General features: G+C 44.1%; 1 protein-coding gene across 2 annotated transcripts in view; it reads left to right on the forward strand.

Annotated features, from left to right (window-relative positions):
• PDZD2 (PDZ domain containing 2) overlaps positions 1–14101 on the forward strand; it is a 348033-nt gene that overhangs the window by 253153 nt on the left and 80779 nt on the right. For both annotated transcript variants that reach the window (XM_004422700.3, XM_087443167.1), the window contains exons 4-5: positions 8834–8976; positions 12021–12153. In XM_004422700.3, coding sequence (XP_004422757.1) covers positions 8834–8976; positions 12021–12153 — 276 coding nt within the window. The remainder of the gene's footprint in view (positions 1–8833; positions 8977–12020; positions 12154–14101) is intronic.

Consider the following 14101-nt stretch of genomic DNA (forward strand, 5'->3'; position numbering starts at 1 on the left):
CCACTAGGGATGAAAGAGAAAGGTAGAAAGTGGGCATAGAGGAAGGATCAAGTTCAACTTTGCATCGTAGGCAGTGGTGCCCTGGGAGTGAATGTAATTTCTAGTAAGGCTATTTCATGCATAGTTCTGCAATTGTAGCCAATTCGTGTAATGGGTTGAGAAGAATCAAAATAACCCCTCTTTTAAGGGGCCATGTTCCTTCATTTGAGGAGCTGGGTAATCATAAAGCCATACACAGAGGAGGCATATTTGTAGATGGAATGTTTAAACAAATCAGGAGAAAAAATTAATGTCTCTTATCAATGATTTTCTACCAAGTTTATGCCGCCCCTAAAAAGGATTAGGGGCAATAAAAATATTATAATGTACACCCCCCCCAAATTAAGGGCAATAAAAACATTATAATGTGTTCCTTATCAATGAATACTATATCTTGATTGTGATTTTTCCCCCTAATGATTAGATAGTGAATGCAGAAAGCCTAAAGTGAAAAAACTTAGGAGTTCTTAGTTCCCTGAATCATTTTGAAGGTTTAAGGTACCAAAGGAGGTTTATTCTCACCTACAGGCTTTAATTTGGCCTAGGACACAGTGGAAATAGTTTGGAATGATTTTAAAAGAAAAAAAACACACCAAACTTTTAAGAGGATACCATCCTCTACTCATCCTAATTAAAGGCAGTAAGATAAAATTGAATTTCGGGATCAGACTATCTGGAGAGTACACATGCGAGAGTTCCTTTGCCTGATTTTTGCACTCAAGGTCAGATATCCAAGAAGATCTACTAAATGAAAGGGTGAAAAAAAGCAAACTTTGATCTATTGCCTTTGGGGCATTTTTTTTTAAAGCCACATGCCTGGGGCCGGCTCCGTGGCTTAGCGGTTAAGTGCACGCGCTCCGCTGCTGGCAGCCCGGGTTCGGATCCCGGGCGCGCACCGACGCACCGCTTCTCCGGCCATGCTGAGGCCGCGTCCCACGTACAGCAACTAGAAGGACGTGCAGCTATGACGTACAACTATCTACTGGGGCTTTGGGGAAATAAATAAATAAATAAAATTATTAAAAAAAAAAAAAAAAGCCACATGCCTGTAGAAAGGAGAGACTTACCATCTGAAATTTGTGTTCTTCACAACTGTCCATAACCTAGAGACTGATAATTGACCCTGGGTTATACTTTTGGTCTTGGAAAGTCAGAATGGGTCACACACCTTCTCAGGCACGAATATTTTAGCACCATTTTCAACCCCAGAAGTATCATTGTTAGATGCATTTACCCAGGATCAATAGAGTCAGCAAGAAGTAGATCTTCACAGCTTCCCTCACATCCTAGTGGCGCCCAAATTGGAACCAATAGACCTTCACAGAAGATTGCTTAGGTTCTTGGGCTGAGTGGGTTTTTTTCACTCCAGGATCAGCCCAAGGTCATGCTAAAATGGAATTTCCAGAAAAACAAAAATTAGCTATTTACCTCTTAAGCCTTTGGGGGAAAAAATTTCATTCCATTTGAATAATGGGAGATTAAACATGTCAACATTATTCCATTTCTGCTTTATTAATGATTTAATATATCTACAAAGACTTAATAAATTACAGAAAAGCCTTATAATGATCATTCAGACCATTTTTATTTGTCAGGTGCTTCTTTTTCATAGACTGTTATTTGTTACATGAAAATAAATCCTCAGTCTGTTTTTATATTCTGCTCTCCCTTAATGGAGCTATAGGAAACGGCTTCCTGTAACAAATGTCTTCTTTTTAAGAAAGATGTATTTCTATAAAATAGTAACACGTAACGATGCATATGCAACCAGATTAACTTTTAAAAATACAAAAGTTGGATCCGTCATTTAAAACATAAGAATCTCCTAGGACAAAGATAAGCAGTTTTAGAAATGAGTTCAGAATTCCTTACTCCCTGTCTAATAAAGATCATCACTCATCCAAGGTGGCAGTTCTTGCAAGCCTGTTTACATATAATGTGTATTTTTGTCATGCTGCACAGTAAAAATGAGTACAACCAAACTTAGTCATGTAACAAAGGAAAAAAAAATCCTACCCTTTGCTAGCCAGGTGAGTTTATTCATAGCTATCACGTGTGTCTATGGGTCCATTGTGGTCTTACCCCAGTATGTGTAATTCACCCTGTACAGTACCACACCTCCTCCCTGGGCCTTCAGCAGAGACCTCAGGAAGGCTACCCTAGATCTGAATCTGCAGGAAAAGATGGGAAACTCAGAAGGAGATTCACATTCAGGACATCTCCTGGGTGGTCCCTGATGTTTGCATCAAGCAGAGGCAGCATGAGGATGATGCTCTTCTAGGAAGTCCCCGTGGTCACTGGGTGAACTTATATCCCCCTACGTCGTAATGTCTCCTAAGTCCATGTCTGTGCCTTCACGTCTCTCCTGAGCCCGCAAGCTTTCTACCAACTACCTGCAGGATGTCTCCATCTTAGATATTTCATGTCATGCCTAAAACTCAGTGCATCACTTTCCCACACCACCAAGCGTGCTCCAGTGTTCCAAGTCTCACCACCCACAAGGTTGCCCAAGCCAGAAACCTGAGATTCAACTAGTGACCCCTCATCCTGGTTTGTCCAGAACTTTCTCTGGTTTTGCACTGACAATCCCATGTCCTGGGAAACCCCTTCATCCCAGCAAATTGGGAGAGTTGGCATCTTGGAGTCAGCTGAAATGCTGCCCTCTCCCTTATGCCATGTCTAGTCAATCACCAAGTCCTATCAACTCCTGCTCCCTTTAGGATCTCCCTGCTCACTCCACTTCTCTTTCCCTCTACTCCCACAACTTTAGGTGAGGGCCATGCTGCTTTCGTTTCTCATTTGGGCAGTCATGGTAGTCTCCTACCTGTCTCACTGCCCCCACTCTCATCCCATCATCCACTGTCCCCACTGCAACCAGACAGACCTTTCTAAAGAGCATATCTTATTACACACACACGCATGCTGCAGCTTAAACCCTTTGGGTAGGTCCACTTTGCCTTTGGGGTAACCTCTGAACACCTTGGCTTGGCATAGTGTGTGAGGCCCTTCATCATCTGATTCCTGCTTATCTTTCTGCCTCCGTCTCCCACTGCTTTCTTCCTCCCTGATTTGGGCTGAATTAGCTACAGGTTTTTCAAAAACCATGCTCACTCTTGCCTCTAAGCCTTTGCAGAGTACTCTTTCTATCCTAGCTCAGTGCCCTGCTCCTATAGGTGCTCTGGAGATATTTAATGAAGGCACCCAAGAGCACCAGGCCTGAGATGGGACACTGAATTCCAGCCTTCGTTCTTCCATCCTCAGCTCTGTGGCCTTTGGGCTGCCGTGTCCTTTCTCTGGGCTTCCATTTTCTCATGTATAAACTAAGCATTATGGTCTGATGACTAAGGGACTTCCACTCTGACCTTATGATCACATATTTCTTCATTTCTTACTGATCATTCTAAATAAGAAGGCATAAGCAAACAGTCTCAGAATAGGTTTGCAACTAGAGCCAGAGCATTTATTGCAGTGAAATTCTAGTTGGATGATGTGTCTTCTCACATTTGGAGCAAAGATGCTGTTGTAAAATTGTATTTTTGGTTCCAGCAGAAGATGAGGTCATTTAAGTGCTGCCGAGACAGCTCCTTTTAATGTACCACTTCTGTTTTGGTAAATAAATCCCTTTGTTTGCCACCAAGAAGAGATGCACGTGTGAGCTCACACAGTAACTGGCGGTCTATAGGAAAGGGTAGCGCTCCGACGTAAATACAGAAGTCCATGGCGTCCAATTTTGTGTGATTTGGCTTTTTCTCAACAGGCTGACAAAGTCTCATTGCCCTTTAAGCCAATGTAAAAGGAAGCAAAGGCCCAAGCCATCTGTCTAGACAAGATTTGTTTCAAAACTCAATCATCTCTACAACTGGATCGGTGTTCACACGCTGAACATTGGCAAACACACAGGTCTCCCATTTGGGCGAACTTCCTAACATCAGCCTCAGTAACTACTGAAGAACCGTAAGATTGATGGATAAACATTCTATATTTGTTAGTTCAGTGACATTTATGCAACATTGATATGTGCTAGGCACTGTTCTAGTAGCTAGAGAACCCACTGGTAAATGAGAGACAAGGTTCCTGCCCTGTGGCATTTAGCACATATAAGGGGCCACAAGCAACAAATAGGCAAATAAATGAATCCGAATGTTAGGTGGTGACCACAAGTATTATAAATGAAATAAAACAGAGTGAAGTGAAAGATGGTGACAGTGATGTGGGTAGGGGGCTCATTGGTATTGAGTATCAGGGAAGACCTCATTAAAGAAGAGACATTGAGCTGAAGTCAGGATGGGGCAGCCCTGCAAAATCTGGAGGCAGAATGTTTCCAGAGAAGAGCCAGCAAATGCAGCTGCCCTAAGGCAGGAATGATAGGGTATTCCAGGAGCACAGAGACTGAAGCACAGTGGGTGATGGGAAAAGCCCTAGGAGGTGATGCAGGAGATGTGGGCAGGGCTAGATTATAAAGGTTTGTGTATGCCATCGCGAAGAGTTGGACCATATTCTAAGTCTAGAATATAGAGCTGTGGATAGGTTGAAGCTGAGTGCATCATGACATATGTTTTTTAAAAGTTCACCCTAGATGTGTAATGGAGAATAATGGATTGTAGGAGATGAAGAATAACAAGGGAGACCAGATTGGAGGCTATTGTCAAAACCCAAGCTTAAGATGCTGGTGGCTTTGACAAGGGTGGTGGCAGTGAAGAGGAGCAAAGTAGATGGATGTGGGATCTATTTTGCAAGTAGAGCCTACAGATCTTGCTCATAGTTTGGAAGTAGGAAATAGAAGGGGGAATCAAAGATGACTCATTGGCTTTCAGGTTGTGTGTCCTGTTTAGCTTGAGTAGTTGATAGTGCTGTTCCTGTTGAGATGGGAAAGCTAGGAGTGGGAAAGAGGGAGAGTCCTGTTTTGACCATACTGAGGTGTGTATCAGATACCCAAATGGAATTGTGAGGAGGCAATTGGAAATATACTTGATATTTTTATATTTGAGTTGGCCTGTTGTTTTTCGGCCAGTGCCAGGTTTAGTCTCATAAACTCATAAACTTCAGACACTGATCTTATTTTTAACTGAACACTGCTTTCAGCTATAGGCAGCTAGGTGTAATACTGACCATTGTCCAACTGAGACTCATAACATCTGCCTCTTGCTGTTTGTGCCTTCCTTGATGTTCTTCTGAACTCCTTCATTAGGTGATCAAGAAATTCCAGGACAAGGAAACTTACGTTGATTTCTTTGAACTCTCCCCTTATGTTCCTACTTGCAATTATGGGAAAAATTTATCCATGTTATTGAATGACAGTGAAAAAGATCTGTTTCTTGACTAGTATAGTTGGGGGCTATATTACAGATTGGTCATTTCTGCCCTCTGAAACCATGTTTACTAGATATGGATATGTGTTTTGTTTTGCTTTGCTTTTAACTAGCTGTGAGTGCATTGGACAGGGGTAGGAGTGTGGAGTGGGTGTGTGGGTGCTCTTAATGAAAATTGTTTTTAATGCTTTCTGTCAGAATATATGTTTAGACCATTATTCTTTCCCCATGATCATAGTTTTGCATGTTTCTTGTCACAGGTAATATTTCTTAAAGTATTTAAAAATTATAAAGGACTGTATCTAGTATTGTTACACTGCCTGTGAAACATACTTAACGTGTTCTGTTTAACAAAAGGAGGGCAGGACGGGAGAAAATGATGGTGTAACTAATAATGGGGATGGATAGGTTTTTACCAATTTAGGCTAACACCAAATGGGTTTTCTTTTTTTTTTTTTTTTATTTCAACAACTTTTTAATAATAAATAATGACCTCGAGCTACTGGTTTTGTTGAAGTACACAGATATCGTCCTTGTTCAACAATTAAAATCATTTCAGTTACTTGATTTGTAGATGACAATCTCAATATTTACATCTCAGTGGAGTAACACAGCCTTTTTAATATATTTCTTATTGAGATATAATCCACACACCATAAAATTCACCATTTTAAAGTCGCTTTTAGTATATTCACCAAGTTGTGCAGCCATCACCACTATCTGATTCCAGAACATTTTCATTATGGGTTTTCTTATTTCTGGACTCTAATAATGGTCCCTGTTGCTCCTGGGAAAGATCCACAGCTTTTCTCTACTGGGAGAGGGAGGAGCACTGCCCTACATCTTCAAGACCCCAGGAGCCATAGCATATCTTCCAAGGAAAAAGCAAGTCAAGCCACCATTCTGCTCTAGTTTCTCAACTGCACCACTGAGGCCCCAGGGAGGCAGCCACGGGGCTGACCCATGAGCTCATGTGGGATGCTCAGCAGGACAAGACAACAGCTAATCAGCACATCTCTGAATTTGTTCCCTTTGGGACCATCCACTAGACCATAGGGTTTCATGTATTGAAAGTGTTGAAAGTTGCCATCTTGGCAGTCACACTGAGTCTCAAGGGTGGCTTCTTGGAAGTAGTGGAGCTGTGAGAGACTTTGAAGGCCGAGGAGGCTGTTTCTAAATGAAGAAAAGAGAAAGGTGTTCCAGGGGTCAGAGGCAACACACCAAAAACCATGGAGTCCAAAGTGAGACGATTAGATGATATAGAGATCGTTGACAAGTTCATGAACTACTGTGGTAAGCCAGTGACTTCTGAAGTTACATTTGGCCAGACAGGCTTCATTTGTCTGTGGTCAGCAGATGAAGGAGACAGTTGGCACTGCTGTATGTTGCTGGAATAATGGAGCCCCACCAAGCAGTGCTATACTAGAAAAAGTGTGGGATCCAACAGGTCTCTGTCTGGTAATAATTTCCCCAGACATTCCTGTTGCTGCACATCAGTGACCCTTCAACATCTGTTTTTTTTACTATTGCATAAAGTTTCATTTTAGTTTCTGACAGTGTGTATTTCAGATTTTCTAAATGCTTCACGTTCTTTCTCTTTTGCAAGCAGCTTGAAAGGGCACATTGCCTTTTTCTGGGGGGATGATGGCTTTGTCCATATTGGACCCTAACGGTTCTATTGGACCTTTGTGATGGATGAAGAGAGCAGATGGCTTTTGTTTTATATGTTGAGGAATGCACTGTGACTCATACCCATATACCTAGAGCTAAGAAGAACTACAGGAGTGATCCTAAGTAAGACCCCAGAATGAATCACTTTGGAAGGTTTTGCTTTCATTTCTCTGAACAGCTACGTATCGGAGGGAAGTCTAACATTTTGCAGTGAGCATGTTTGTGTCCTTGGAGTGAAATAGGGAGTCAAGTGGAGAATGAACCAAAGCAGAAAAGCTACCAGCCATCCTGAAGACTTAGAGATATTTATCAGTTTTAAAAAAAGGATAGGGGCCGCCCGGTGGCGCAAGCGGTTAAGTGCGTGCGCTCTGCTGCAGCGGCCCAGGCTTCACCGGTTCAGATCCCAGGCGTGCACCGGCGCACTACTTGGCAAGCCATGCTGTGGCGGCGTCCCATATAAAGTGGAGGAAGATGGGGACAGATGTTAGCCCAGGGTCGGTCTTCCTCAGCAAAAAAAGAGGAGGATTGGCGGATGTTAGCACAGGGCTGATCTCCTCACAAAAAAAAAAAAAGAATAGATTTTTATAAGGGTTGAATCATTTTTAAATGTATTTAAAGAGTGTACAGACCAATGTCTATGAAAGTCGGTAACAAATTCATCAACTAATTTCCTGTTTGGGTTTCTCCTACCAGAGATCTCATTTATATGTTTTAAGGAAGTTTATCATTCAATTCAATATGATGTTTTAACATACATATGCATATTGTATGCATATATAGGTAATATATGGTCACGTATCAACATTTATTATGTATCTACTAGGTCTCAGGAACACTGCTGTTTCCATAAATATCTCATTTAATCCTAACAGCAAACCTGGAAGTATTAATAATAATTTCCACTTTATTTTTTTTTTATTTGTTTTGTTTTGTTTTGTTTTTGTGAGGAAGATTAGCCCTGAGCTAACATCCATGCCAATCTTCCTCGTTTTGCTGAGGAAGACTGGCCCTGGGCTAACATCTGTGCCCATCTTCCTCCACTGTATATGGGACGCTGCCACAGCATGGCCTCACAAGCGGTGTGTCGGTCCGCGCCTGGGTTCCGAACCCAGGCCACCAGCAGCGGAGCACGTGCACTTAACCGCTAAGCCACGGGGCCAGCCCCTAATAATCTCCACTTTAGAGGCAAAGAAACTGAGAGTTTTAGACATTAGGTGACATTCTTAAGTACTCAGTGCCAGAGCTGGGCTCAAACTAGTTGAATTTCCTGGCACCGAGACCTAGCTTTGTCTTCCTTTCATCTTCCTTTATTAATTAGTAGCTGTGCATAAATAAAAGGAACCCAAACACAGCCAGTGTTTACACACGCGGTGGTATCTGGGTTTCAGGCAGAAGAAGCTTCACTTAACAGGATCCTGGTCAGAGAACTTGAAAATCACTCTTGCTGTGCTGTTCAATATCATAGCCACTAGCCATTGGTGGCTATTTAATTTAATTAAAATTAAATGAAATTAAAAATTGAGTGTCTCAATTGCTACTAGCTACATTTCAAGCGCTCAGTAGCCACCTGTGCATAGTGGCTTCATATTGGGTGGTACAAATATAGAACACTTCGGTCATCATAGAAAGTTCTTTTGGGCAACACTGCCAGCTAAAGACTTTGGTCCAACCCAGAGAATTTCTTCTTCTGTGATGATCTGTGATACCTCTTGACAAGTGATGAGTATTTGGCCTGACCTAACAGCTCCACTCTCCTGTGTCAATGCCATGTGTCTGTCCATATACTTCACAGTGTGCTCACTTTTTCTTCCAAGGAGGAAGTTGGCCGGATATGGAAGATGGAGCTGCTTAAAGAATCGGATGGGCTGGGAATTCAGGTTAGCGGAGGCCGAGGATCAAAGCGCTCACCTCACGCTATCGTTGTCACTCAAGTGAAGGAAGGAGGTGCCGCTCACAGGTGACTAGATAACTCCCCCCCTTTCTCTGCCTCCTTATCCTCTCCCTTCCCTTCTCCCGGGTGCTAGGACTCCATTTGGTCCAAGCACTGGTAATTACAGTTCATGAGGATTGTGCTGGGGCCCGGAAGGAAATCGGGCACGAGCAGTTCTAATTAAACACACCTCTGAGCACAGTAAGTGGCTAATTGCTGGAGATACTGCAGGCTCCACCAAACCAGGAAGGAGAAATTGGATTTCTTTCTAGTCCAGTTTGAGTTGCTAGCAAATGTTACTTATCCTAATTTTGGGGATGCTGGTAATATGTGGTTATGTATTGAGACTATGCCACTCAACAGAACACCACATTCCTAACATCTTAACTCCCATAAGACTGTGGCTAAAGACTTGGGAAAGTGATTGGTTTTAAATATGACCACAGTTCATGTGCTGTGTCAGGATTTGTCAGGTCTATCAGGATTTTACACACACTTATAAGCATGTGCCTCTGTTGTGCAGATGTGGAAAGGAGTGAATGTGAATTTTTCTCCTTGTGACCTGAAAACAATTCATATGCCAAAACTTCTTTTTTAATATGAACAATGATCTGAAGTAGGGAGAAGGACAGTGCTTAGGCAGGGCATGTACAAAGAAGTCCATTTGGAATTATAGGGATTTAGCTGTCCCAAAGTGTAAGTCATGCTCTGGCCATTCTAGCTAATTGCTGTCATGTACGTAGGGCCTCTACTATTTGCAACGTGCTGTGGGGCATGTACATATGTTGCCTGCTCACACGTATACAGTAGGTGTTTAAAAGTAGAGTTTTACTGATGAGGGAGGTGAATCTAATCTGGAATTTGGTGTTTAGTCCAGGTACCCTGATAGTAAAGGGGATGTGGCAAACCAGAGCAGTCTTGGCCTACCCAAGACCAAGAGGGCACTCAAAAATAGATCTCATGAGGTGGAGTTAAAAGAGCTGGAGGTATTTAGTCTGAAGAATGGAAAACTAAGGAGCGGACCAGGGCATGATCCATCAAAGTGTTTCGTGCTCATCAGTGTTCTAACTAGAAAGTAGGATGCTAACAACTAAAGTAGGGATAAGTTTAACTGCAATTGCCAGTTATCTGGGTGGCTGTAATTATTGAAGGATGAAGACCTGAGGTAGTTTTTATAAAGAAGAGCAGGGAGTTTTTATCCAGAAGAGCCTCACTGAATTTCCCAAATGATGTATACTTTAAGGAACTCCTGTCAGATAGCCGTTTTCCCATTAACCCTAGGTCTTAGGTGCTAGTCTGTCTTTGGAAAGTTGGCAATTAGGAAATTCCTGTGCCCAGAGATGAGCTTACATAGAACTGTTCTTGTCTATTTTCTATGTGAGCTGTTTCTAGTGGAACTCACCATTTTCTTTTCACCCTTAGCCCGAAGTTGTGTGTGTCACTCTCTGCCTCTGGGGTGTACAATTCACATGTGGGGCATTCTAGTTAACAACAGGAGATGAGAGAAATGGAATTAAAGAGGGAAATAAGAAAAGCGATGGGATCAGGGATGGTCTTGGTGGTGTTGTGGTTAAGTAAACCCAGGGACATTGGCTAGAACCATTGTATTCTTTATTCTTGAACACCTCTCCTCCAGAGTAGTTTACCCACACACCTTGAGGTTCCCGTTTGTTCTCTGTGGTTTTTCTATTCCCCTTCTCTTTCCATTCTAAGCAACTAGTGGCATGCTTAGCATTTCTCTGCCTTAGGGATTTTTGAAGGACTGAAAGCAGAAGCAATCAGAAGTTTCTGGTGCCTTCTGTGAAAGCCTAAATTCACAGAAGAGATTATGATGCATGGCCTGGCGGATGGAGAGAAAGAGAGAGAAACTGGTGAGAGAGGGAAGGATAGAGAGAAGTTGGTTGATTCTTTGAAATAAAGCAAGATGGAGAGTCTACAGTTTGGAAAGAAACAGAGTTGAATGGATTGGAAGTAATGAAGACATGCACGGGTCCCAGAGCAGCACCCTGGGTGCTGATGTAAAGCCTTCAAAGGGGCAGTGGGGGGAACCCTAGCCTTAGGGTCTCTTGGCCTCACCAGATTTCCAATCCCATATTTATCAATGGAGATGAAAAGCCTCTGGCTCCTTTGGGATCTTGGGAGATCAGAGCATTGGAGGCTGTTGACCCACCATGACTGAACGGGTCTGCCCAACGCTCTTGACCCCTGACGACTGGGTCTGCTGCCAGCCCAGAGGGAAGGAAGCTCCCAGTCAGCTGTAATTTAATTGAAAGGAAATAAAGAAACAGAACCTGTTTGTACACCCATGTTGTAGACCAGGTCTGATACCTGCAACAGCGGTAAATTAGGCAGTTTCTATGTTCATTTTTGTATTCGTTCTTTTTCTTATAAAGCTCGGCTCAAGGGACACAAGGATGAAAAAGGGGCTGAGAGACTTTATCTTCGAGGTCCTATAACTGTGTGGGGGTGGGGGCTGGGGGAGAAATGGACAGATACATGCAGTGTAGTGTCACAGGGGCCACAGAGGAAATCTGGCCAGGGGCTTGTCACCTGGGTAGAGAGAGAGACAGTGGGGAAGAGAAGGATTCCTGGTGAGATTGGAATACCTTCACTCTTTTGGGGCTCAGCTCAGTGACTCAGCCCTGTGCTGATGACTCAGTCACGAGGGCAGGATGGCAAGTAGGACTGAGAAAAGAATGACTTGACTATCCTAAATTAAATCCTAAAACCTTGGGGGGTCTGTGTTCCTCTATCATTGTCCCCACCTGGATGAGAGACATTTCATTGACATCGATGTGGGCGAGCCATATGGTGGTAACTTAAGAACATGCCTGTTTCTAAGTGACCATCTGAAATCGTGGAATTTATCGCTCCTCTGAGTGGGAATCTGGACCCAGCCAGACCAAAGGATAAAGCAGTCCCATCCCAGGCATCTCTGGTCGTACCTACTTCCTCTTTAGCCTGATTTTAACTGTCCCCTCTCACAACCCTCCCCAGCTCAAGGAAAATGTCCCTTCTCAAGCCCAGAATGTCTTGACAAGGGATTTTGTTCCCCATCTCCATTTCCTCAGGGATGGCAGACTGTCCTTAGGAGATGAACTGCTGGTAATCAATGGTCACTTATTGGTCGGGCTCTCCCACGAGGAAGCTGTGGCCATTCTTCGCTCAGCCACTGGAATGGTTCAGCTGGTGGTGGCCAGCAAGGTAGGTAGTTTGTTTTTTTAAATATTTTAAATGGTGGTAGTGAATTTGGATTTGAGCCCTCCCCATGCCACATGTGCACACATGTGCCTGTGTACTTGCACATTTACCTTGGGCCATTTAAACACCCATGATTCTACAGTGCAAGCCCGCAAGGAGGCCTTTAGCCAAAGTGCATTTAATTATTTTGCTGGCCTTTAAGGGTCTTGGTAGTATAGTTAGGAGATGGAGAAGCAATAACAGGACTAAGGAAAAGGTAAGACTGGCAGGGTAGAAGAAAGGAAAAGGTAGAGAGAGGAAGAGCTCACCCAGGGAGAAGCCAAAGAGGAGATGTGGAAGTCCGCTGGACAGCAGGGGTGGGAGAGAGGTGTGGAGATGTACAGCTTCTAGGTCCTGATGGAACATGGTTCATGGCCCTGGTTCTGACTCGTGGCCTCACAGAGTATCAGTGCTGGAGGGAGCTTGTGAATCCTGTTTGTCCGAGCAGCCCCCCACTCCCTTTAGTCCTCTTCGGTTTTATAATAAGAGAATGAGGCAGAGCTTCCGTGGCCGGCTCCCACCTCGTGGAGGCCTTGATGCTGTCAGCAGTACCAGGACCCAGGCTTTGGGTGCACAGCCAGCGTCTCTCTCTTCCATCTTGATGCGGTCTCTTCTTCAGGAGGCCTCGGCCTGGGGCTTCTTGCACCCCCACCCCCAGAGTGTGTGAAAATAGTGCTGATGTCCGGGGTCCCCAGCCTCTGCTGACTGCCCTGAGTCTCACCAGCCTTAGCGCAGAGAATAAAAGCTGCAGGCCTGCACAGCTGTGTGACGAGAAAGGGGAGGAGCTGGGCTGCATTGCTTCTGCCCCACTGTCTCATCGTGCTGTTGATGAGACTAGGCAAGAGCCCGTCTGACTGAGGAGCTGGTGAAGTGGAGCCACGGGGCTCCGTTCCAGTTCACTGCGCTTCCAGTGCAGGGCAGGATTGCTGTGAGGCTCCCCAGTCCTTAACCCTTCACAGCAATATGCTCTTGCCAGTATGGCTAATTTTTTCCCCTTATTTCTATTATTATTTTTGAACCTAGCATCCACAAATTTTTATGTATTTTCCCTGTTAGATTGCAAGGTCCATTGCCTATTTGGGGAGTGTTTAATAAATAGATTAGAAGAATATTTTGAGCTCTCTGAAATATCTGCCTTGTTCCCTTTACACCTTTTACCCCCAAAACTTTGACCTAGACTCGCAGGCTTCCAACAAGAATACAGAGCCTTGGCAAAGATTTGGCAGGAAGAACTGGCATCGAGGCCCTGGAGGCAGGAGTTGAGATGTTCTCCATTCATAGGTCTCCTCCTCCCCTCCAGACATACCATGGGGCACCCTGGCATCTCCTCACTCGGGGTAGGGAAGGAGAGCAAAGCCGGGGATGTTCTCTGTCAGCCTATGAATTCTACGAGGAGGGAAACACTGCAAGGGAAGGACGAGCAAATTCCCATTTGGCCAGCTGTGTTGGGAGTTTGAAAAGCATCATTGGGTCTTAAACACACACTCATACACACAGAGTCATATGTTTGTACAGCCCACCTCCCCACACTCTGTGGCTTAAGAACCTAGGGGTTTCTGCACAAGCATTATACCATGTCCACCAAACCTTTATTTCTATGCTGACTTCTTTCTCCCGCTAGTTTGGAAAAGGAGGAAGAGAAATCTGTTCTATGTCAAGCCATCGTCCACAAACACACAAACACAAAGAAAACATAAAATGAAAACAAAAAAGGGACATTCATGGGGAAAGCTAATAATTAAGAGGCGTACAAGGGATTTTGAAAACAGATTTTGAGGGCTGGCCCCGTGGCTTAGCAGTTAAGTGCGCACGCTCTGCTACTGGCGGCCCGGGTTCGGATCTCGGGCATGCACCGCCACTCCGCTTCTCCGGCCATGCTGAGGCTGCGTCCCACATACAGCAACTAGAAGGA

Source organism: Ceratotherium simum, chromosome 18 (genome assembly GCF_057802395.1).
Source record: "Ceratotherium simum simum isolate JZ-2026a chromosome 18, ASM5780239v1, whole genome shotgun sequence".
Classification (NCBI taxonomy): Eukaryota; Metazoa; Chordata; class Mammalia; order Perissodactyla; family Rhinocerotidae; genus Ceratotherium; species Ceratotherium simum.